Here is a 24532-nt window from a genome sequence, read left to right on the forward strand (position 1 = left end):
TAGCTGGTTTAACAATAGGATAGATTGATGTATGGAAGAGTTTTTAAGTCTGATGCGATTAAAAGAATGAACTCTAAAGTGTCTGTTTGAAGGCAGAAGCTGATATTCACTGTGCAAGACATGTGAAGAGTCATTTGAAAGATTTCTGGCCAGTCTAAGCATACTATTATTATGAGCCTCCTGAAAGGAGTGTGCTACAGGTAGTCCTATAATCTTTGAGCAAATTTTAATCTGATTGAATAGCTTTGTTTTATTTTTAACTGATAGGCTACTTAGCCAAGCAGTACTAGAGTAGAGCATGATACTCTGAATTACTGATGTGAAACACAAAGAAATTATTTGGCTACTAGCTCCAAAGGATCTCAATCTACGAAGAAAATAAACACGCTGTTGTATTTTTTTGCAGATGAATTCTATATGAGAAGTCCATGAGAGAGTTTCGTCTATCATGACCCCCAAATATTTATAGACCGAGACTTGACTAATTTCTGAGTTACGAATCTTCACTGAGGACAGTTGACAATTTGGGGTTATTCCAAAAATGATTTCCTCTGTCTTCACAGTGTTAATAATAAGCGCATTGTTATCACACCACTTAACTAACCAATCCACATTGCCCCGGTACAGTGTAGGGTCATCACATTTGTTCAACAAGGTCAGTAGAGTTGAGTCATCTGAGTACTTTAACAGAAACTGATTTGGCAAAGTAGTGGTGCAGTCAGAGGTACATAAAGTGAACAACACAGGTGAGCTAATACAGCCCTGGGGTACTCCAACATTAGTTGTTGAGAAGAGAGTTTGTCATTTACTTTAACTAACTGAACCCTGTTTGAGAGAAATGAGCAATACCAAAGAATAAGATAAGGATTAATCTGAAACTGAATCATTTTTGATAAAAGTAAATTTGGTTGAATTGTATTAAACGCAGATGAGAAATCAAGAAACAGAGCCCTGACATATGTTTTTGGTTTGTCAAGATGCTTGGTAATGAGGTGCACCAGTGTAACCACTGCATCCTCCATACTACGACCTTGTCTATACGCAAATTGAAATGGGTCTTGTTGCTTCCATAGATATTTATTAAGATGTTGAACCATGATCTTTTCCAGTGACTTCATGATCACAGATGTAAGGGCTATTGGCCGAAAATCATTATATTCTTTGGGACTTTGTTTTTTAGGGAGGGGCCTAATATGCAATGTTTTCCACTCTATTGGGATGGTGTGTGTGTCCACTGACGACTGAAAGATGGGTTGCCACACAGGGGCTAATTCCCTGGCACAGGATTTTAATATATGTGCACTGCTGTGGTCAGGCCCTAGTGCCTTCTTTGGGTTGTTATGCTGGAAAGTACCCCTGACCTCCTCCACAGTTATGACAATCCTCTCAGTGTCCGAGGGTTTGATGGTCTTAATTACATTTACACATTCCTCACAGTGGTCAGTAGAGTCAAAGCGACAGAAAAAAATCATTTAGCTCATTTGCAAACATAAAATCATTGCCTGGTTTATTAGAAGGAGACATCCCAGTCATTTTTTTCATATTGTCCCATAATCTTTTGGGGTTTCTTTCTTTGAATGTCTCCTCCAAGTGATTTCTGTGTACCTGTTTGGCCTCCCTAAGTTTGTTTTTCAAATCTCTGTCCAATTGTTTGCCTGTGACGGTATCTTTGTTTTTAACAGTCAAAATACAAAAAGGATATGCCCCCTCTTTCTAACCTGTTGTGGGTGTCATTCTGGAGGAGTGAGTGCTAGAGACAAGCCAGGGGTCTTCTTCCTCACCGTGCTTTTCATCATCTTTATAGGGGGATGCAGCACCTTTGTAATAAAACAACACAGTCTACAATGCAATTCAGACACATCCTCGAACATGTACAGAGAGATGATGCAGCTATGGTACTTTTAACAGGATGCATTTAAATATATGGACCTTGCCATATCATGCTTGAATTCAAGTTTTCCTTATTTACATTCCACATACCCTACGTCTTCTAGCAAAAAGCCTGAATAAATAACAGCCAAAATCTCTCAGTAAAGCCCACTGCACATCAAATGCACGGGGCAGTCTTGTAAGTATGCAGGGGGGGGAAAACGCTGACATTGCTGCTCTGCTATATGCACCCATCTGCTGTCAACCTATAAGAAAGTCAGGGAGATGGAGGGGAAACTGATGGGGAAAGCTGGTGGAGTCTAACAGGGTCATATAGGTAAGGCGGACTCTTAGGACAGGGATCTTGAACAGTGACATTCTTAGATTCTTAGGGGTCATGTGAGGTAAGACATTAGTGGTCCACAGCGCTGCTGAGTATCCTCGTCAGTCTCTGACAGGGAGGCTGTAAAAGCTCTGTCTGGTGCACAGGAGACAGGCACCCAGGAATTAGATCAGTGTGCCATCAAGATCCATCACGGCTCATTAAGGTGTCAGGGTAAGCATGAGGTTCGCAGGGTAAGCAGGGTTCAGGCTTGAAACATCAAGCCTGAACCCTGACTGACACCCTTGAGTGGTTGTATCGATGCAAGTTTTTACCTGTCAAAGTTACATAACTTTCTACGTCTCGTCATTAGCCAATTACACATCTGTAAACATTTATGTATTTGGATGTTTGAAAAAGTATGTGTCATGTGCTGTATGCATCACATCAGGTAAGTAAGTATATCAGGTAAGTAGCATTAAATAACTTAAGCTAACTTAAAGGTCCCATGACATGGTGCTCTTTGGATGCTTTTATATAGACCTTAGTGGTCGGCTAATACCAGGACTGGACTGGGACAAAAAATTGGCCCTGGCATTTTTGGCCCAGGCGGCCCACACCCACTGTGATTGGTCAGACACATTCCCTGCAGGCAAATATGCGTGCATTCCATGATATGAGTTGCCTAGTGTTCTGCGTTCATGTGATCGTTTTGGATCCTTCAAGAGGGGTCTCAAGACTTATCTGTTGATCTTACACATAAATAATTAATTCATTCTTAGAGTTATGATTTGTATATTTATGGTATTTTTATTATTTTTTATTATTGATATTGTATTGCTATTATTGTTATTATTACTATTTTGCTTAATATTGGCTTAGCAACTTTAAAAACAGTTTACTGTTAATTTTAACTATTGTAAGATTCATATTTTGTCGCTTTGGACAAAAGTGTCTGCTAAATACAATAACCATAACCCTTCCCAAAAGCTACAATAAGCTGAGAGTAGTATATGCCCTCGAAAAGAGCTAATTAAGCAATTCAAGGAACACCGATGCTTGTATCAACACTGATTTTATAGATCACACAGACTTTTCAGCTACCCAACCGCTAGCATTTTCACTGTAAGCTTAAACAGTTAGGTTACCTGACAGCCACTAACTTTAATGTTACAGACAAACTGCTTGTTGTCGTTACATGAGGCACACATAACACACACACACACACACACACACACACACACACACACAGTCTCCCTCCATTCCTGAGAGTCCCTGTTAATTTACCTTACCACGTCGTCAACTACTCTCTCTTCCATCTTTTCCTCACTCGCTCCCATGGCCCTGTCATGGTCACTCTCCTCCTCCTCCTCCTCGGCTTCTTCCCTCTCATTATGTTGTTTCTGCTTCTCTGTATAGCCAGCCACCTCTCCTCCTCCTCGGCTTCAGGTAATGCTGATGTTGAAGCAGCTACTACAGCCCCAAACATGTCAGAAATGTTGGCACATTTTGAGGAATCAGCCTGTAGATTTTTAATCCTTTTCTCCCATAATTTCTCTGCACCTCCCTTGCGCTTTGGTGGTCGTTTATCCATTTTAAAGTGGATGCTAAACTTCCAGCATAACTATTACAGCTCATGTCTCAGGGAGGCGTGGCCATAGTGGGATTCGTAAATTTGGCCCAGAGTGGGGAAGGGGGGGTTCCTGGATTCGATTGGGTCAGGCCAGTGCTAATAAAGAAAAATTAACCAATGGGCCGCTGTGAGTTCTTTATGAAAAAAAAAGGGGGCTATTTATATCGGCGATTCGGCCCAAAAGTGCGTCGGCCCACCGGGAAAAATGCCCTGTATGCTAATACTGTGTCTGAAGTCTCTTTCGCGAAATTCAGCCAGCAGAATTACAGCCACTAGAGCCAGTCCCACAATGAGCTTTCCTTAGTATGTGCCATTTCTGTGTCTGTAGCTATTGAGGAGGAGAGAGGGGGGGGCAAGGTGGAGGGTAGGGGTGTGGCCTTGACTAACTGCCACTTTGCTCGTTTGAAGCCATGATGTCTCTTTCTCATGGGTGGGCCAAATTCTCTGGGCGGGCAAAGCAGAGAAAGGGGAGGTAACCTTTCCCCTTATGGCCTCATAAGGAGCAGATTCCAGATCAGCCCATCTGAGCTTTCATTTTCTCAAAGGCAGAGCAGGATACCCAGGGCTTGGTTTACACCTATCGCCATTTCTAGCCACTGGGGGACCATAGGCAGGCTGGGGGAACTCATATTAATGTTAAAAAACCTCATAAAGTGAAATTTTCATGCCATGGGACCTTTAAATAAGTTCAGCAAAGAGAGATGGGTATGGGATAGGGTAAGACCTGGGAGCGAGAAAGGGTTTCGTCTAACTGTATTCTGACTTTTCTTTCCTTGTTTTAATTTTCTTTGAGGGCAATGCTTTGCACCATATGGTTAGTCGGAATCAGTTGTTTTTGTTTTGTTCTGTGTGTTTGTTCATATATACATAAAGAATTGATCACAATAAAAGTATATGTGAACCTTACCTGTTCTGCTGGGTGTGTGTGTTGAGCGAGCTCTTCTTGGTTCCAGTGTGGGCAATTTGTTTCCCATTAGAGAAGGCACAGAGAACCCTGAGCTAATGCACAAACACACACACATAAAGCTGCAAAATGCACTGTATGTTTTGACTATGTTTGACTGTCTTTTCAACATGTTTCTGTGTAAACATGATCACCTCTCAATTGGGTGACGACAGCGAGCCAGGTGTCCCCTGAATGCAGACTGTAGTGTCGTCAAGGCAACCACATCTAGCTCTCCTTCAACAGAGGATGCAACATCACTGCGGCTTGTTGCTTCTACAGCCTGAAAAAAGGAGATGAGGAAGAGGCCGACGCACAGAAAAATGAGAAATAAATAGGAGAAAAGGTCGGGCAAGGGATGTTCAGTGGGGGAAATAGAAACACATATATGGAATGTGGTGAGACAGAGGGAGAGAATCATAGAATTTGCAATAATAGGCTATAAAAACTGATTTGACTTGACTTCTCTTGGTACCAATTCTCAACATTGCTGAAAAATAGTACAGAGAAAGGAACATTGTGAGGACTATAGTGGAAGCTGTAATGAAATGACTGTGAAAATAAACAGAATTACATACTGGTAAAAGTGTGAAGAATAACTATACCATATGATGAAAATGGGTTTAAAAGGGATTTTGTGTGTGTGATATACACTCGGGGGTGTAAAGTAAAAGCTCTGAAAATGTGAAGTCGCTTGCTACCGCCATTTCTCTACCCCCACAAAACTAAACTGCCACACAGTTTTACAAGCCAGTAAGAATTTGATGCATTTGCTACGTAGAAACGGGATAACCAATGATTGGTGTGTTCCAAATGTAGCATAGCCGCCCCCCTTCCGCCTACTATTTTAGTTTGTTTGTAATATTGTTAGTCTAGGGCCAAGAGGAAACTATTAGATGCTTAGTGATAGATTTTTAGCACACGCATAACGTTACTCAGCGGCTCGGTTTCGTTGCTCTCCCCGGGGTTAAGTCCCGTTTGAGGGGGAAAAGCGCCCCGAAGTCGCCGGGAGGCGCTGGCCGCTTCTTTTCTCAGTGAGCGAATCTGGCAAGAAAGTACACTGATAATCTTTTATAAACCATATAAAGGATATCACTGTCACGTTATTGATATAAATGGTCTGATTCTGATGATAAAAAATGATGATAAATGCATCCCATGCTTGCCAACCCTTTTGATTTTCTCAATGATTTAAGTGAACACTAAACACCAACTGTTTTAAAAAGTACCTGTGATATTGATACTAAAGGCCCTGACACACCAAGCCGACGGCCACCGACAGCCACCTGTGGCGTCGCCTCATGTCGGCCTTTGTCTGGGCCAAAAATTAGCACTGGAACACACCGCACAGACTACATGCTACTGGCTTGTTAGCTAACGTTAGCTTGCTAATTTCCTCCACCCAACATGCCTTCATCATACACCGGTTACCGTAAAATAAGCCACACAAACATGTCACTCATCTGGCAATAGCAACATGCTTTTCTTCAGATAAGAGCGTGTGAATTAAACTTTAAGTTCTAACATTTTACTAATTTAGAGGCTGGCTGGTAAGCTAGCTTGCTTGCTTGCTATGGGGCTAATTATTTAGTGGTGCAGACGGGGAGAGAGAGAGAGGGTCTATTACGGTCTTTATATTAATTATCACGGTATAGGATGTTAGTTTATTAATGTTAGTTTATTTTATAATGTGTAGGTATGTTGAGATCTTTTAAAAGACATGTTATGTTGGAATAAAAATGCCTAAACAAGTGCCATCTTATGGACATTAGGGGTGCACGATTCAGAAAATGTCACGATTCAATATCGATTTTTAGGCAAAAACGATTCTTCATTTAAAAAAACGATTCACAGTATGTAAATGTAGTTACTTTTCCCATGTGATTGCAGTTGACATACAATTTAAAAGAAAAGAAACAACAAATTAAATGTAGTTTGATATTACTTTATATGTCTTCATACAAAAATAAAGACTTTTGCAACTAAAAACTGCAAAGTGCCAAGCTTTGGCCAGGTTTCAAATAGCTTTAATTCAAGTATAAAATAAAACTGTTAAATAAAAAGAGCTTTTCATTTGAAAGAGAGTGCGTTGGTTGACTGGCATGTTAGGTACTTTAGGTTGTTGTTCGTCAACGTCTTTAATGTTTTAATGTCTCTGGGTGATGGCGTACCATGCAAGTTCTCAAGTTTGTGGTATTTCCAAAATACTTAACTTTTGCTTTGCAAAGCCTGCATATAGCATGATTCATATTAAGTTCCGTCTTCCCCTCAAAGTTATAAAAGCCAAAATGTGCCCAAACTCTTGCCTTCAATGAGGATGGAGCAGGTTGAATAATTCTGTGAGGTTTGCCATCGTTTGCGCCGACTAAACTACTTCTGCTGCAGGCGTCAGTGTGACTTCGACGCAGCGCCATCTATGGGAATGGCGAGCTAAACTCATTTCAGGACAATAGTATACACGCCATTACAAAACGAAAAAATAAATATATATATATATATATATATATATATATATATATATAGAGCTTGAATCGCGATACGAATCTGAATAAATTTTTTTGCACACCCCTAATGGACATGTGCAAAAATAGTTACTCCAATAGTTTGAACTTGTGTGTTTTTAGAAGGAACATTCTAACTTAATCTTTGATCCGTTTTGACAGCTCTATGTGTATTGGATTGATCAGATGAGATCAAAAATGTAAGGGTGTGCCTGTCACAGTCGTTTGTTTTCCTCACTCTTGTTTCCAAGCTGAACAGCCAATGAAATGAATTGGCTGTTCAGCCGACGCCGACAACCGCGACGCCCAAAAACAGGCCGACAAAGGCCAATGGTGCGGGACACACCGCACAGACTAGGCCGACAGTTGGTCGCCATCGGACCGTCGGCTTGGTGTGAAAGATTCAGCTTCACAACGAAGTGTAACAGGATTATTGCTTTACAGTGTGTGTGTGTGTGTGTGTGTGTGTGTGTGTGTGTGTGTGTGTGTGTGTGTGTGTAACCTTATTCTGTGCGTCTTTCAGCAGGTTCTTGAGCTGTGACTCTCTGAGGAGATGACCTCTTAATGCTGATTGCAACATCACAATGTCCTTCAGATGGAATGCAGGGTGAGGGTGATAGAAAAAGAAATCTCAGATGAAATGTTAGGACATTTTTACATACCGTTTCTCTGACACATTAGTAACTTCTTTTACATAATTGTGATGTTACATACCCTGTTTCTGTGCTCCCTCCAGTATGTCTGAATGACCAAAGTTGCCTTCTCCCTTTCTTTGTTCCCTGCATCTGTGCCCAATTCTTCATCTCCTTCACCCCCCTTGTCTTCTTTAACGCCAGTGTCCAGCTCTTCTCCCTCATCCAGACCCGTTCCGGCTCGGGTGTCCTCAGGTGATGTGGCAGAGAGAGAGGAGAGCTCCGCTTCTGCAGGTTTACCTTTGTCTTCTAGAGTTTTGATCCTCGCCCACAACTGGTCTAACTCCTGTCTGAGAAACACAAACACACATGCGTACATAAACATGTGACAAAACGCAACTAGCAGCCATAACATTTAATAGTCAGTTGAGGATTTCTACACCTATGACTTTGGTTTTGAGCTAAATATAAATATTATTTTCGGAGAGGTTTTTGACAGGAAACCTATTGTCACACATACACAGGATCAGATTTGACTTTATGCAATCGCATCATGGTAGTAAGCACATATTATGTGATTAGAGTGAGCTAACCATAGCTGTTTTGATCATATCGGACACACCAGGTAACTGCAACATCTCTTTCAGTCATCTCTGTTTCTTGGCCGGTTATTATATTTTGAGACATAATTTGCATACAGACAATTCTCCAGCAGATTTTTATGATGCCAACAGTGTTTGCAGCGACATTGTTGAAGTAACTATAAAGCATCCATATGAGAGAGGCATCAGCTGTGATCTGTGCATTGGGCACAAGTAGATTTCCCCATTAAATTACTGTTTCAAATGCAAATCCAACAGCAGTCTGTGACAGTTCTTTAAAATACCACCATACATACAAAGAATATATACTAGTATAAGAACGCCTTTTGATTTTGAAAACAAGCTAAACTTTGGAAAATCTAACTATAGCAGAGATATAGAGATGTTGCATACATATTCTGGCATGTTGAGTCAAATGACACATCATTTAATCATATTGTTAAAGGAGCTCAGTCTACTACTGTACTTTACCTTTAGCCCACAGGTGACAGCACAGCGACAACCCAATGTGCACGCAAAAAAACACCCAAAGTCGGATTATTCACAACAACTTATTTGGCCCCTACACTCCTTCTATTTAATGGCACAACACAATTAAAACATACTTATGCTGCTGTCTTTCTTTGTCCCGTTCATTTTTCTGCTCAGCTTTCCATCGTTCTGTCTCGGCCTCCAATTCTTCTCTTTCTTTCCTCAACTGGCTCAATTTGTCACTGAAAACACAAACACAACATAGATTCAGTCTCAAGAACAATATTCAGTAGCTTTATCCCAAATGTCACTGATGTAAGATTAACGTGCAGCTCCACTTTTAGTCTGGTGAAACACCTTAAATCTGTTATTTATCATGAATTTAGATTATTAACATTTATCATGGCTTGAAAAGATGGATACACTGAGTGGTCTCAGGTTGCTGCTTACTTACTCTTTACTTGACAACGTCTCCTGAAACTCCACCTTCTCCTTCTCCAATTGGACGAGGTGTTCTCTAAGATCAGAAACCTCCTCCCCTTCCTCAGTGCTCGTTCCCACGGAGACCACTGCCTCTGTTGCCATGGTGAAGCCCAGAATCTCAGTGGAAGTGGCCTGGACCTCCTGATCCAATCGGCCGCTGTGTTTTGCTGACTGGGTGTGTCTTCTTCTGTCCTCCAGCCTCTGATTGGGGGAGAGAGGAGTCGGTCTGTGATGAGGCTGCTTTCTGTCACAGGTGACTGCATGTGCTTACATGGACAACTAGTTAGTTACAGCCTTCTCTCACCTTCTCTACTTCCAACAGCCTTCTCAACAGTCTCTGTTTACTCCACTCTCGGTAACCTAGGACACAAAAAGCATTAAAGTGCAGAATACAATAGGACAATTTTTAACAGACTCATGAATTCTGTCTTACCCAGTTAACTGTAAAGAACTGGACTAATTAAACAGACTATTGTAGGACTGTTAAAATACTAAATGACCAGATATTTAATTACTTAAAAGACGGTTGATTAATGGTTAGTCATTGTGTTCCACTCATTTGTGTAATGTATTATTTAATGTATTTTAGACATCATTTTTTTGGGCTGTTAATGCTTATTTTGTCTGTACTTCACTGTATTTGTACTGCTCTTTATACAGTGGGGTGAACAAGTATTTGATACACTGCCGATTTTGCAGGTTTTCCCACTTACAAAGCATGTAGAGGTCTGTAATTTTTATCATAGGTACTCTTCAACTGTGAGTGACGGAATCTAAAATCCAGAAAATCACATTGTATGATTTTTAAGTAATTAATTTGCATTTTATTGCATGACATAAGTATTTGATACATCAGAAAAGCAGAACTTAATATTTGGTACAGAAACCTTTGTTTGCAATTACAGAGATCATACGTTTCCTGTAGTTCTTGACCAGGTTTGCACACACTGCAGCAGGGATTTTGGCCCACTCCTCCATACAGACCTTCTCCAGATCCTTCAGGTTTCGGGGCTGTCGCTGGGCAATACGGACTTTCAGCTCCCTCCAAAGATTTTCTATTGGGTTCAGGTCTGGAGACTGGCTAGGCCACTCCAGGACCTTGAGATGCTTCTTACGGAGCCACTCCTTAGTTGCCCTGGCTGTGTGTTTCGGGTCGTTGTCATGCTGGAAGACCCAGCCATCTTCAATGCTCTTACTGAGGGAAGGAGGTTGTTGGCCAAGATCTCGCGATATATGGCCCCATCCATCCTCCCCTCAATACGGTGAATGATGTTTCCACCTCCATGCTTCACGGTTGGGATGGTGTTCTTGGGGTTGTACTCATCCTTCTTCTTCCTCCAAACACGGCGGGTGGAGTTTAGACCAAAAAGCTCTATTTTTGTCTCATCAAACCACATGACCTTCTCCCATTCCTCCTCTGGATCATCCAGATGGTCATTGGCAAACTTCAGACGGGCCTGGACATGCGCTGGCTTGAGCAGGGGGACCTTGCGTGCGCTGCAGGATTTTAATCCATGACGGCGTAGTGTGTTACTAATGGTTTTCTTTGAGACTGTGGTCCCAGCTCTCTTCAGGTCATTGACCAGGTCCTGCCGTGTAGTTCTGGGCTGATCCCTCACCTTCCTCATTATCATTGATGCCCCACGAGGTGAGATCTTGCATGGAGCCCCAGACCGAGGGAGATTGACCGTCATCTTTAACTTCTTCCAACAGTTGTTGCCTTCTCACCAAGCTGCTTGCCTGTTGTCCTGTAGCCCATCCCAGCCTTGTGCAGGTCTACAATTTTATCCCTAATGTCCTTACACAGCTCTCTGGTCTTGGCCATTGTGGAGAGGTTGGAGTCTGTTTGATTGAGTGTGTGGACAGGTGTCTTTTATACAGGTAACGAGTTCAAACAGGTGCAGTTAATAAAGGTAATGAGTGGAGAACAGGAGGGCTTCTTAAAAGAAAAACTAACAGGTCTGTGAGAGCCAGAATTCTTACTGGTTGGTAGGTGATCAAATAATTATGTCATGCAATAAAATGCAAATTAATTATTTAAAAATCATACAATGTGATTTTCTGGATTTTTGTTTTAGATTCCGTCTCTCACAGTTGAAGTGTACCTATGATAAAAAATTACAGACCTCTACATGCTTTGTAAGTAGGAAAACCTGCAAAATCGGCAGTGTATCAAATACTTGTTCTCCCCACTGTATACCCCCCCAACCTAAAACTGAAAGATTTCTATATATATTTGGTTACAAAACAAAATAAATAGTATAAGAATGAAAACAAAAATGATCAATAGTTGATACTATACTGTTTGTGGTGGGCATTATGATTCATTTATTTGACAGGGACAATGCACAGCTCCTTAGCAGTACCAGAGTTAGCTATAAGCTAATTTTCATCTGTAGTCCCTGAGCAGGAAACAGAGAATAACATCTGTCAGGATGTTTTATAATATAAGACAATAGAAATGTGTCAAACAAGAAGAGATTTATACCGTTTTATACCTTTCTTTAATATTGCTAAACGTTATTAGGTAAGTGTGGTTACAAATCAATGAGCAGGACTACTTTATGGCAATATTAGAATTACAGGATTGTTTCATCAACGTCATGTACCCCCTGTCTATTGTCATCTAGTTATTTTATATAAAAAAAAAGTTTCTCAAATGAGTTTCCAGGATCCTATATCATAATAAATACCAATATTGTGATATAAAATGACATGTACCGTAATACAAGATTTTATCCATATTGCAAACCCCTATATATTGTTTAATACCTGAATTCCCACATAACTTTGATGAGGAAAACATGTCATTCCCTCCTGAGATATTGTTTTTAGCTCAAAAACGGGGATAAATTGCTAAACTGTTGGAGACTTCCCAATACAGTTTGGTTTTCTGCTGAGATATGGAGCTGAAGAGTACCCACTAATGTGATCAATGTGCAAAATACATTTGAGTATATTTCTCTAATGACACATGTACAGCTCCCTGATATGTTAAACCTTCCTCTGTAATTAATCATTTTCCACACATCACAAAATTGTAGACACATAACACAGTAAATGCCCACAATGTAATCCTGACGTTACCTCTCACATTCTCATGCACAGCAGAACAGCGAGGAGAGTACACCAACAAAGTCCGAGTGAAGTGAGTGAAAAAGGTGTCACGTTTAGAGGAGGTAAAAAAAAAAAAAGTAAAACTAGAAATGATTGAAAAGGAATACATCAAGTAAATATCTTTTTATCTGGTCGGTTTTGGAAGCACTGTGACCAGGGTGTCAGTGTGGATTAGTGTGTGGGAAAAGACCTTTGATTCCTCCTGCAGGATTGTCAGTGTTGAGCTCCTCTCTGAGCGCTGTATTCTCCTGTTGGAGCTGCTTCAGGTTTTCAGACAGATGACGAACCGTGGAGCTTAAAACTTTCTGCTGCCTCTGGGAGCATTTACTCTCTGCTCGACTACTGAACACAGAAAGAGAGCGGGAGGGATTTCATGAGAAAGATAGAGATAACAAATGTAGGCGTGACAGTATTTTAACATCATCATCACAAATCCTGCAACCCATTGCTTTGACTGATCTGTGTGGACATCATTTACAGCCAGGATTAAAGTCTCTGACCACTAGTTTTGTCTCACCACTCGCAGACAAGGACTCTTTAATAAGAAGAAAAGAGACTGATCTTTTGAGCATGAGTAACAAACACATGTTCAACCTATATTTAACAAACTTACAATGAACTCAAACACGATTGTCCCATTTCAGTTCTCTAAACAGTGAAATCTGCAATTTGTACACTGCAATTTCAACATGACACTGCAAACAATGAACAATATCTTTATAGGATTTATTTTGCTTACTTGGCAGCTTTATGAAAAGTTAATGCAACAACCAGCACTCAGCCAACAACCTACAATCATGTTCAAATACCCGTGAGATAAAGAACAGCAGAGGGCATGAAGTCACAGCCAAAGTAATAAGCCAGTAATCCTATTATTGGACCAGATTCACACCTGAATGCCAACTTTCACCAGTTCAGTCCAACATAAACACACATTCAGGGTCACTGTATCAGGCTGAAAGGGGTTTCACTGTACGTTGTTGCGACTATGACACAATTTTTCCTCCAGCACAAATAAACAAGGCAATTGAAATTCACCAGATGCATACCTTTTCTCTGCAGCTTCTAGAAGTATCCTCAGCCTCTGGATCTGAAAGACGAGGCACACGAAGATACACATTACACGTTAGGTGGAGATTTCCTTTTCTACAGCTGAGCTCACACTCAAACAACCAATGTAAGTGTGATGATAACATCTTCTATCACACCAGTAAAACAAAGAGCAGTGAAGGAGCACTTTTATTCAAACACTATTTTTTGGTGTAAGCTTCTTTTTCTCATTCCTTTGGGGATTGTTTCAAGTGTTCAGGTAACCTGCCAAAAGAGTTTTTGCTTTAAAAGTAAGAGGTTGTATGAAGTGAGATTTCTACGTCTTGTTTTAATTATAACGCAGATTGAGGTGCTATATAAATACGGTGAAAGTATCAAAAGAGAAACGCACACAGCCTGTATTCACAAAGTGTGCCTTTGAACAAGCCTCCAGGACTTCTGTACAGTTGTGACGCCACAACTATACTATATATATATACATATATATATATATATATATACACATACATACATACACAACCGGTCAAAAGTTTGGGGTCACTTCGAAATTTCCATTCCACTCCATTATAGACAGAATACCAGCTGATCTGAGTGGGTGGCTGATCTTTAATGCTGATCTACATTGCCCATTAGCAGCAACCATTCATCCAATGTTCCAAAGGCACATTCTCTTTACTAATCTGATATCTTTTTAAAAGGCTAACTGAGAAAACATTGGAGAACCCCTTTGCAATTATGTATGTGTATATATGTATACATACATACATACACATATACATATATATATATATACATACATATATATATATATATATATATATATATATATATATATATATATATATATATATATATATATACACACACACACACACATACATATATGTACACACACATATATATATATATATATATATATATATATATATATATATATATATATATATATATATATATATATATATATATATATATATATATACACACACACACACACACATACATATATATATATGTGTGTGTACAAAGTACCGCTACAGTGCCATTACAGTCAAACCCCGGCTGCAATGATCAATCAGTGCAGACTGGGCTTTTTCGGGAGGGGGGCTTAAAGAGACAGGTATGTTTCAGACAAGAGGGTGAATACGGTATCTTCAGACAGATAGTATGAGAAGAATAATGTGTTAACATTAAAGCATGAAAACATGTTTTAGTAGAAACCCAAAATACAAGTTTGAACCTGAACATCTAGCATTTAGGTGGAAAAGTAACAAAAGGCAGACAGTTTATATCTAGAGGCATAGTTATTACCTCATCAAAGTAGGTTTCTACTGTAATCTTCAGCTCCTCCAGGTTGGTGGTCCTCAGCTCACTTTGTAGTTTACTGTGGGAAAAGCCAATAACATGAACATTATGCTGCTTCCCACATAAACCAAATTGACTTGTGCAAAGGTGGGAGAGGGTTTTACCTCAGGGCATTTTCTTTCTCTCTACACTGCTGCTCCAGCTTCAAGATTCTCTGTTTCAGCCCATTGAGAACCTTGATGGATAACAATCAAGTTTACAAAATCAGTGTAAAATGAATCTTAATAATAATCTCCTGTATGTTCATTAACAGACTGGACATACTCACAACACTCCCTTCTTTTTTCTTATCCACCAAACTACGAGTATATTCAGATCCCTATAGAAAAAAAGCACGTTTTTAAAATGTGTCTGTTGTTCAAAGCACTTACATACATACACACTACATACTTTAGTGGGATCCAGCAGTTCTTCTATCTGTTTCTCTCTTTTAGCATTATCTTCCTCCAGGCGGCGTAGTTTGGCTTTCATTTGCTGGTTGTCAGACTTCTGTGCCTGGAGACTCTGCAGGGAACAGCACGTGTGATTAATCATGAAAGGTATAAAGTGAAAAGTGCAACATACAAAGAGTGCTTGTGGAAATCCTGAGGTGCCAAATCTAAATACACTTTTAATCTGTGTAGAAAAAAAAAAAGTCTTCTGCAGAGGAATAAAAGTCGGAGTCAGCTAAAGAACAGCACACTGGAGCTGGTAGGCATTCAATGCTTTGCTTAATAACATAATTTCAACAGACAAGAGATGTACACATCATGAACTCTCCTGAAGGAGAAAAATCTCCCGTCTCACTACTACTGACACCCTGATGCACAACGTGTTCTAACTGTGTGGGGTTTTTTTTCTTCCTGAATGCATAATATTTATTCATGAGCAAGCTGAATACACAACAATTATTTTGTAACTCTTTACCTTCTTGAGGCGAATAATCTCATCGTGCATGTCCTCCTTGTCTCTGTTGTCACCTGTGCTGAGGTTGAAGCCTGCAGCAACAACAGTGACAAATGGAGAGATGGTACATAATCAAAGCCACATCCTCAACTTGTAGTTATGTAACACCTGGTGGTGGTGGTTAGGGCTGCATGATATGGGATAAATAAACAAATATTAAAGTGCTCATATTATGCTTTTTGGGTTTTTTCCTTTCCTTTATTGTGTAATATGTTTTTCTTTGTGCATGTTCGGTGTGTTCCGTGCCGTCGTCTATCGGAGGGGCCGTCTGCCTTCATTTTGGCCGATATGACATATTGAATCGGAGGGCGGGCAGTCAAACTCAATGACCAATCTGATTGGTGGAGTGCTAGCCCGGAAATAACGAGCGGGATGAGCGTCAATGACAAACGCCTCTCAAAATCTGACGAAAATCTTTTAAACTGTCTTTTGTCGATCTGAAATGAAGACAGATTCAGCAACTGCATGGCCTTTTTCTCTCTTAAAAAGGTTTTCAGAAACACGTTTCAGTGAACTATTTTCGTAAAATACGAGATCGTAATCCGAACGAGCCGCCATTATTGTTGTTTGGAGAAGCCAGACCCACATGACGCGTTCGTCATTTCCGGTTTTCAATTTTTGGGCGACAATACAGATTAGCGCCGCCTGTAGTTATGGAGACGTATTACGTCTCGCGCACGCACAGAACGTACGCTCAAGTCGGCATCGCTCGGGGAGCCGACTTTTCTGCAGACGGTCGGCCATCAGGTTGGTGTGTCAGGGCCTTTATAGGTTTACAAAGTGAAAAAGCCCAAAGTCCACCCCAAAAGCACTTATCATCTCCAACAGAAAACACTGTTCACAAACTTCCGTGGCAAAGGTGCGTCACTTTGTAACGCACGTTATAATGCTCGCTAGCTGCTAGCGTGGCACTCCCTCATACTCTGCTTCTTAATGGCTAGTAGTCCTTACCTAGCTACTACGCATGTGCGACTTCCAACAAAGATTGAACAGAAGTGCAATGCCTCACTCTGTAATGTAATGTAATATTCTGGTACAACCTCTAAATACAATTATGAAAATGAGCATAATATGATCACTTTAAATACAACAAATTGCTTGTTGAATTTGAAACAATTGAAAGGAAATCATTTTCAACATTCTTTTATTGAACAAATTGATCATTGAATTAAATATATAAACTACTAAAGCTACTAAAAGAGACAGTTACATTTTAAAGTGTTGTTTTCTACTGATATTTTCTTTCAACTAACACAAAATAAATCTCTGAGTGTCTTTCGCGATACGTCGCAGCCTTTTACGATGCGTATATTGTTGACAGTTGATATCCCAATGGCGATGATAAAAAATAAAAAAAACTATATATTGTGCAGTCCTAGTGGTGGTATCAGAATTTTACTATCCGGTCTCTTTTCTGATACTGTCTCAACTCTTCTTTTTAGCACAAAAAAACTGATCTTCAACTCCGCCCGTCTCTACTTTTCCTCACTTTTATTTCTCACTCTGACACACCTACAACTCTCACCGTTGGATCCAGAGTGAAGCTGTTTGTGCTTCCTCATGCTGAAGGTCTGTTTGAGAAGCTCTGGTGTGACATCGCACTCTGATCTCAGCGTCTGGGACACATCTGAAGAAGAGGCAGACAGATGAGGTTCAAGATATTTCCCAACACAAGTCAATACTCCACTTGACTCATGCATTCACCTTTTCAGAAAACTTTGTTTGTGCATTCAAAATCCAGCAATCAGGGGCGACCTCTAGCTCACCCAGTAGAGTGTGTGCCCCATTTAGCCTGAGTCCTTTGCAGCGGCCCGGGCTCCAATGGCCGTGGCCCTTTGCTGCATGTCGTCCGCCCTCTCTCTCCCCTTTCCTGTCTTCAAACTATCCTATCAATTAAAGGCCATAAAAGCCCAAAAAAATAATCTTTAAAAAATGTTTCTATATACCAAGGGATCACATGATAAGTATGCATAATGCAGTAAAGTACAGAGATCACGAAGTAATGAAGAGATAGAGAATCTGCGACTCCACGGAGCTTTTTAGCTCTTTCTTCTGGTTGTGCAGCCTGCAAAGTCCAGTCTCAACAACTCATTTCTAGCAACAGGCACAAACTTCATCCTCTAAAGTGATCTTACAGTAGAATCCACACTTCTCCTAAACATTTTCAACAAAAACTCAACATTATAACCTTCGTGATTTATTGCAGGACTGTTGTATTAGACTGCATTAGTTTTAGCTAGGTGTACCTAATAAACTGGCAATAGAGTATATTTGCAAACATGACAACAACTTTGTAAAGTGAAAATATGTTGATCTTAGTGTTTTTTCAGGTTGTTGTGGACAGAAAAATCAGTGAATGCAGCTTTAAGGTAAATAAATAATTTTCTATTAGTGGAATCCCAGATAGATCAAGCCAACTGGAATATTTTTGTAATATGCAGAGTTGCTTATCATTTGGGACAAGAACTCATCAGAACTGAGCAGGACACCTACAAAGTCAGCAAACCAACTAAGTAAACTGAGTCGGAGTCTCTCACTTCACTTCTCGCTCTATCCATCTAAGCCTCAGCAGCCACTCCTCCCACAATCCCCTCTGAGGAGAGACACTGCCTGTAGGGCTTTACGTGTGTGTGTGTGTGTGTGTGTGTGTGTGTGTGTGTGTGTGTGTGTGTGTGTGTAGTGTCTACCATGGCCGTTGCTGAGGGATGTGAGGCGAGCTGAGCCACTCTCCGCAGGAGTGTCCCCTCTGGTGTCCCCAAGGGAGGCCCTCGGCAGTCTCCAGGCCGCCACTGCTGCTCTTCTGGGGTTCACATTCAGACTGGAGAGGTATGGAGACCCTACACATATACAGTACTGTGTATAAACAATCATTGCATTTGAAAAGTGGGTTACAGTATCTGCAAAAATTCCCCACAGAGCAGCTGAACACGTCTTACTTGGAGAAGGAGGAGGCTTGCTGGAAGGTCGCTTCTGCTTTGTTATCTGATAGTGAACAAATACAAGCCGTTTAAGCAGAGGAGTGTGATGTAATCATGAGGTGTAATAATCAAACCCAGATGAAATTCATCATTTACAGTTAATTTGGTTACCTTTTCCAAAATATCAGCAGAGAAAGTGAAGCCATCCTCAACCTAGGTTGGACAGAGACAGAGACAGAGAGAGAGAGGGAGAGAGAGACAGGGGGAGAGGGAGAGGGAGAGAGAGAAAACGTGAATCCATGATAAATAAATAAAAATGCAAGTTTCTGCTTAAAATGTATGGTTTGTGTGTCAAATCAACCTTTATTAGCCATCAGAAGTGGTTCCCTACCTGAGTATTTGGATTTATAATTAAATAGATAAAACGGACGACAAAAACAATTTCTGTTGCACAAAATATTCTATTTGCGTAGTCATTTTTTAAAATGTATCTCTAATGTTTGCTCTTTTGCTGCGAAATAGTGAATGAACTGTCATCTCTACAGGTCTTTAAAAGTCCTAAAAAAACAACAACAATCAACAACAACAAAAAAGAAAGATTTGGTTGAAATGATGTCAAAACATATCCTAACCAACTAAGGCATTACAATTAGACGTCACTTCAATTTAAGGGCTGCCACAAACTACCGTGTTGTGTTTGGGTTGAAGGCTCAATATGGTGACAAGTGTCACAAATGACACAACAACAGGCTTTAAATAAGTACGCAATGTTGACTAAATACAATAATTTACAGACTCGTCAGACAAAGTCACTTGTAATCTTGACCTAACCAGAGCTAAGGACTCACCAGCTCCTCACAGTCTTCATCCGTTTGAATATCACTCGCCTCCAGAGACATCTTAGCAGTTGTACTAAACATTGCTGGTAAGCGAACAGTCACGTTAAGTTGGAAAACTTGACTTTCTCCGTGTGAACGTTAATCCTCTCATTTTTTCCGAGTCAAACAGCGCACCGTAGTTGCTTCTCTTGCTAACGTTAGTAGTAAAAACATGGAGCAACAAAAGAGACCTTAGCTAACGTAAAACTACAACTTGGATGTTTGTCGACAACACTGCGGTTTTTCCCAGTAATGAGCCGGTTTTGCGCTGATAGACACTGTTGACTAGCTATATCTTCCAGAAACCCGTTAAAATGTTTTATTTCCATGTAGAGGTTACTGTTTTCACATCAGTGTTGTAGATTGAGTCGTCTAGCAACCAGGCAGTTGTTAATGAACTGCGTCAATTTAGCTAGAAAAGTCAAGAGTCGTGCCAAAAACCACGTGAATCTGCCTTCAAAATAATAGGATGAACAGGATAAAATGTGGCAGATTTGTATAAAATAACGGTTAGTACGATATATTTATAACTTACTTTAGATTTTTCACCGTACTTATTTATTATAGGGCAAATAATTGTAATATTTTAAGAAAATGGCAACACGTTTTTCAACAAGTGGCTTATTTTGAAAATTTAAACCGGTTGTACATTTTCAGCTTTGTTTAGCTTAACAGAGCTAATACTGAAACCACAGCCTAGGGCTGAGTGTCGGTTGTTTTCCCATCCCTCCTTGCTTTTGACTCATTTCCTCACATTGCCCATTGGTGGAGAGGTGCTAAAAGGCGGGACTAAAAGAGTGTTCCTCCAGTAGCATGACAGAAGGAGACCGGAAAGGAAAAGAGTAGGTAAAGGAGACTTTTGAGACTGATCCAGCTTTAAAACTTTTTTTCTTGTTTTATATTTTTGCATAAACAAGCCTACGTCTAAATATATTTTAAAACATAGGCTACTGAAATGCAGCATATTATAAAATATATTGTAATAGTTGTAATAGACGTGTTTTTTTTTAGCAAACCTTGGGTATGCAATACAATTTCCAGCAGTCAAAATCTTTGTTTTTGAGTACATTTTTTCCTCCTGTGTTTCTTTTCATCTGGACATTCACTGTTCTTCCTTCCGTCCTACTAATTATCTTCTTCTTTATGTGGATCTTCAGTTCTCATTAATTTCTACTTCCAGGATCTTGCTTTGTAACCTGCCATTTCCATGCTGTATTTTTCCTTATTCACCACTTTCTCCATTACTCCATCTTCCTCTTAAGGCAAGAAATAGCAGCATAATACAACGGCTAAGAGTAGGAATGAGCCACAAAATGCTGGAGTCATTTAGACATGTGCAGTATACTGTATGTGGAAGAACAGACGTGAACTTCTTTCACTCTCCAAATATAAACTGCAATTCTCTCATTTTTCATTGTTCTTCAGACTCTCTCTCTCTTCTCTCAAACTCTGTAGTGAACACACTGGCCTCTTATTTTTGTATCATATTCTCATGCATACTGTTTAGACAGGTGGTGGACCCCCAGAGCCACGCAGCCAGGCAGACCAGCATATTTTTGTTCAGGGCAAACTAACCCATTGCAGATTTCATCTAAGACACACAGTGCAGTTGTCGGGTTTCTTCCAAAAGAGGTTCAACGGGTTCAACAAAATGTTTTTTTGTGAGCCCAGAAGAGTCGACAAGACTACCTCCTGACTCTGTGAGTTAACAAACCGGCACACTTTATGCTGCAGCTGTGGCCTTGCCATTCACTGGACGTGTCATTTAAAACACAGGCTGTGTCCAGAGTGAACCTCGGCTTCACTAGTCTCAGTCTTTAGAACCAAACCCATCACCTAGTTTGACCATGTCTGCTGAGATGATGGTAACAAAACCGTGAACAAACATGATTTAATCCGTGTTTTATAGAGGTCTACACCTAATGTCAGCACATCAGCTGTGTGAGTGAGCAGACAACACTCCAATCAACGCTCCTGTCACCAGTTGTTACTGCAAAATCAACACCTAATGTGGGAAATCCGCTGTGCAGTGAGTGTTAAGTTGTACTGTGTGGATGTTGTTTCTGTATTTCTGTTACTAACCTAACTTTGACAAATCAAACAAGCATTCAGTGCAAACAACCACAATCACAGCACAGACAAAATCCTCCATCGGGTGCTGCTTTTACGCAGTGTTACATCTGTCTATATAGAATAGAGTGTGTGTGTGTGTGTGTGTGTGTGTGTGTGTGTGTGTGTGTGTGTGTGTGTGTGTGTATGCACATTGTATGTGGTGTGTTTAAAATGTTGCATGCAGCGGTAGCATGTCTGCCACCTAGTGAGCGTCAAACTGCACCACACCAGCAGGGATTTAGTACATGGATCTGTAACTTTAATCATAGACAAAGTAATGATTTTGGGCATTTAAACCAAATACATACATTTAGAAAAATGCTGATGTGGAGTGGAGTTTTGAAAGACAATTCCTGAATTTGTACCGTTTTAGCCCATTTAGAACAAATTCAGGGGCGTAGCACAAAATTCTGGGCCCTGTAGAAAGGCATTTTCTATGGGCCCCTCCCCGCATCTACAGCTATTCATTCTAGCATCTTTTTGGGCCCTCCTCACATGAGGGCCCTGGGTACTCAGTCCCCTTTGTCCCCCCAGTCCGACGCCCCTGAACAAATTATGTGTATATTAACATCATGGTTAACATCACAGTGAATGCCTCTTCTTACTGTTGTTTTTCTGACAATACTGTCTCTCCATTGCCCACTATATTACAACTAGAATATAAGGTATATGATTAATATCTAATTACTTGACTACATCTATCAAATACAGATATCAGTGTCCCTGAATAAACTAGATCAACTTTCAACACTGTAAACTAACATGACTAAGAGTAGGAGAAGCTTTGGTTTCAGGGTGCTGGTATTGAGCATTCTGGCTTACTGGGACACTTGAATAGAGCCGTCGTTTATGATGAGAGAATGATTGATGATCCAGAGGATGTTAAGTTATATTTTAAAAATCTCTGTGGAGAAATTAATTTTCTCCATTGGATCCACCGATGTAGCAGTGACCAATTCCAGTCCAGAGGACAGTGACTTGCTCAATGGCAGTGGAAGGTGCATTGGGACAAGGACTCTCCTCTGAAGCTGATGAGGAAAAAACACCTAAAGTCTCTTTAACTGTAAATGGGAGGAACCTGAGGAATGACCATACACATTTCTAAGGCTGCAACATGCAATGTATTTACTCTCAGTTTGTTTTCAGGTTTGATAATAATGAAAAGAAAGTGTTGTTTTTTTGTCATATACCATGCAGATCCATGTTCTTGCTGTTGTTCTCTGAACGCCCAGATGGGGGCGATGTGGTCTGGGCTAAACCAGAGCTGTATATTAGAGAGAGTTTGGCCAACTCAAATCCAAGGGGGTAAGGCTCTCCCCGCAACACGTAGCTCCTATGGCGCCATTTTGATGCTAACAAGCAATCACCCGCCGTTAGCAATCAATTGACTGCCATTCATTTTGACGTCACTTTGACAGCAAATAACTTTACATCTGAAGCGTTTAAAGACTGTATTTGTCCATTGTTTATTTCTAAAGAAACACGACAATGTATAAAAGGCTCCATTACCTTTTATCTCATGTTATGGCTCCGTAGCAGACGTCTTTGTAAAAATAGGCTAACGATTGTGTCATAACCACGCGACTTACTGTCACATAGTAGAGGAATTACCGTATAGTACAGGAGAAGCTCACAGGCAGTTTCGACTTACATTAGCTGTTTAAGTTTAATTACTAATGTTAACTAGCATTTTAGTTAGCAATAATTAGCCTGTGCCTATGTTATCTCCTTATATATGCCTACGCTCTCCGTCTCTGTAAGATTGGGAATGATTGAGATTTCTCTTGGCACAGCTACCAGAAGATTTCCAACTTTCACGTCACATTTACGTCTTCGAGCTCAGTTGGAGGCTGCACAGTAACACTCAGCCAGAAAAGTGCTTCTAATATCCTTCACTGTTCTCCGTCCAGAGCAACGGGATCTGTTGTTCCATTTTATATACTGTCTTAGTATAATGCTCAAATCATGGGCGCCATATTGGATACTATCGTCAGATGACTCTACAGTGTAACCTTATGGGGCGAATATGCTATCTTGAAATAAATTGCTTATTTTCACCATAAACAGGCATATACATGTTATTATCAACGTTTGTCAATATGTAAAAGGCCCTTATGGAAATATTCCAGTGAATATACCTTCTATACTGTAAATGGGCCTCTAAAAAATACCCACTGTAGTGAATGACCACGTCACCTAATAAGTCTCTGACCAGTGTTTACCTTTCTTTTTCTCTTCAGTCTCCTGAGTCCTGACTAGCAACTGAACTCTTAACAAAGTTACTCACAGTCTTTTGACAAAATACACGATAAGACAATGATAATGCGACCGACAGCATACGGGTAAAAAGTGTGTTTTGGTCAGGTGTTAATCGCGGTAGGACAGGACCATAACGTTATCACGATAGCAATAATAACTTAGTAGTAACCAAGGCAAAGTTATGTATTAATAATATTTGGTGATCTAAATCAACATAAATGACATGCCTGCGTGGTCACAGTATATTACATTTGAGTTACAGATGACAATTGAAGTCAGACTAGCTTAAATTCAAGTCATGGCTATGGCAAGGTCACAAGCATTTCTAAGCATTTAGGTACATGGAGTGCTAGCGAAAGAACTAACGCTAGCATAAGGCTTGGCAAACTTCAAACTTCATTAATTTCTAAAGCAGTGTTAGAACTTTTTTGA

General features: G+C 40.2%; 1 protein-coding gene across 5 annotated transcripts in view; it reads right to left on the reverse strand.

Annotated features, from left to right (window-relative positions):
• iqce (IQ motif containing E) overlaps positions 1-20125 on the reverse strand; it is a 21863-nt gene extending 1738 nt beyond the window's left edge. The window contains exons 1-21 of one of the 5 annotated variants that reach the window (XM_078276013.1): positions 19700-20125; positions 19023-19064; positions 18870-18915; positions 18621-18770; positions 17459-17560; positions 15895-15965; positions 15379-15492; positions 15257-15307; positions 15093-15163; positions 14935-15007; positions 13623-13663; positions 12764-12915; positions 9761-9816; positions 9428-9657; positions 9108-9215; positions 7983-8250; positions 7771-7857; positions 4923-5050; positions 4732-4823; positions 3479-3664; positions 1728-1817 (exon numbers count right to left, since the gene is read on the reverse strand). In XM_078276013.1, the coding sequence (XP_078132139.1) occupies positions 3495-3664; positions 4732-4823; positions 4923-5050; positions 7771-7857; positions 7983-8250; positions 9108-9215; positions 9428-9657; positions 9761-9816; positions 12764-12915; positions 13623-13663; positions 14935-15007; positions 15093-15163; positions 15257-15307; positions 15379-15492; positions 15895-15965; positions 17459-17560; positions 18621-18770; positions 18870-18915; positions 19023-19064; positions 19700-19771 (2124 nt within the window). In that variant the 5' untranslated portion in view covers positions 19772-20125 and the 3' untranslated portion in view covers positions 1728-1817; positions 3479-3494. Of the gene's footprint in view, positions 1-1718; positions 1818-3478; positions 3665-4731; positions 4824-4922; positions 5051-7770; positions 7858-7982; positions 8251-9107; positions 9216-9427; positions 9658-9760; positions 9817-12763; positions 12916-13622; positions 13664-14934; positions 15008-15092; positions 15164-15256; positions 15308-15378; positions 15493-15894; positions 15966-17458; positions 17561-18620; positions 18771-18869; positions 18916-19022; positions 19065-19699 lie in introns of those variants that run through there. The other 4 variants (XM_078276021.1, XM_078275994.1, XM_078276005.1 and 1 more) reach the window with 4 other exon arrangements.
• Positions 20126-24532: the final 4407 nt, after the last annotated feature.

This window comes from Sander vitreus, chromosome 2 (genome assembly GCF_031162955.1).
Source record: "Sander vitreus isolate 19-12246 chromosome 2, sanVit1, whole genome shotgun sequence".
Lineage (NCBI taxonomy): Eukaryota > Metazoa > Chordata > Actinopteri > Perciformes > Percidae > Sander > Sander vitreus.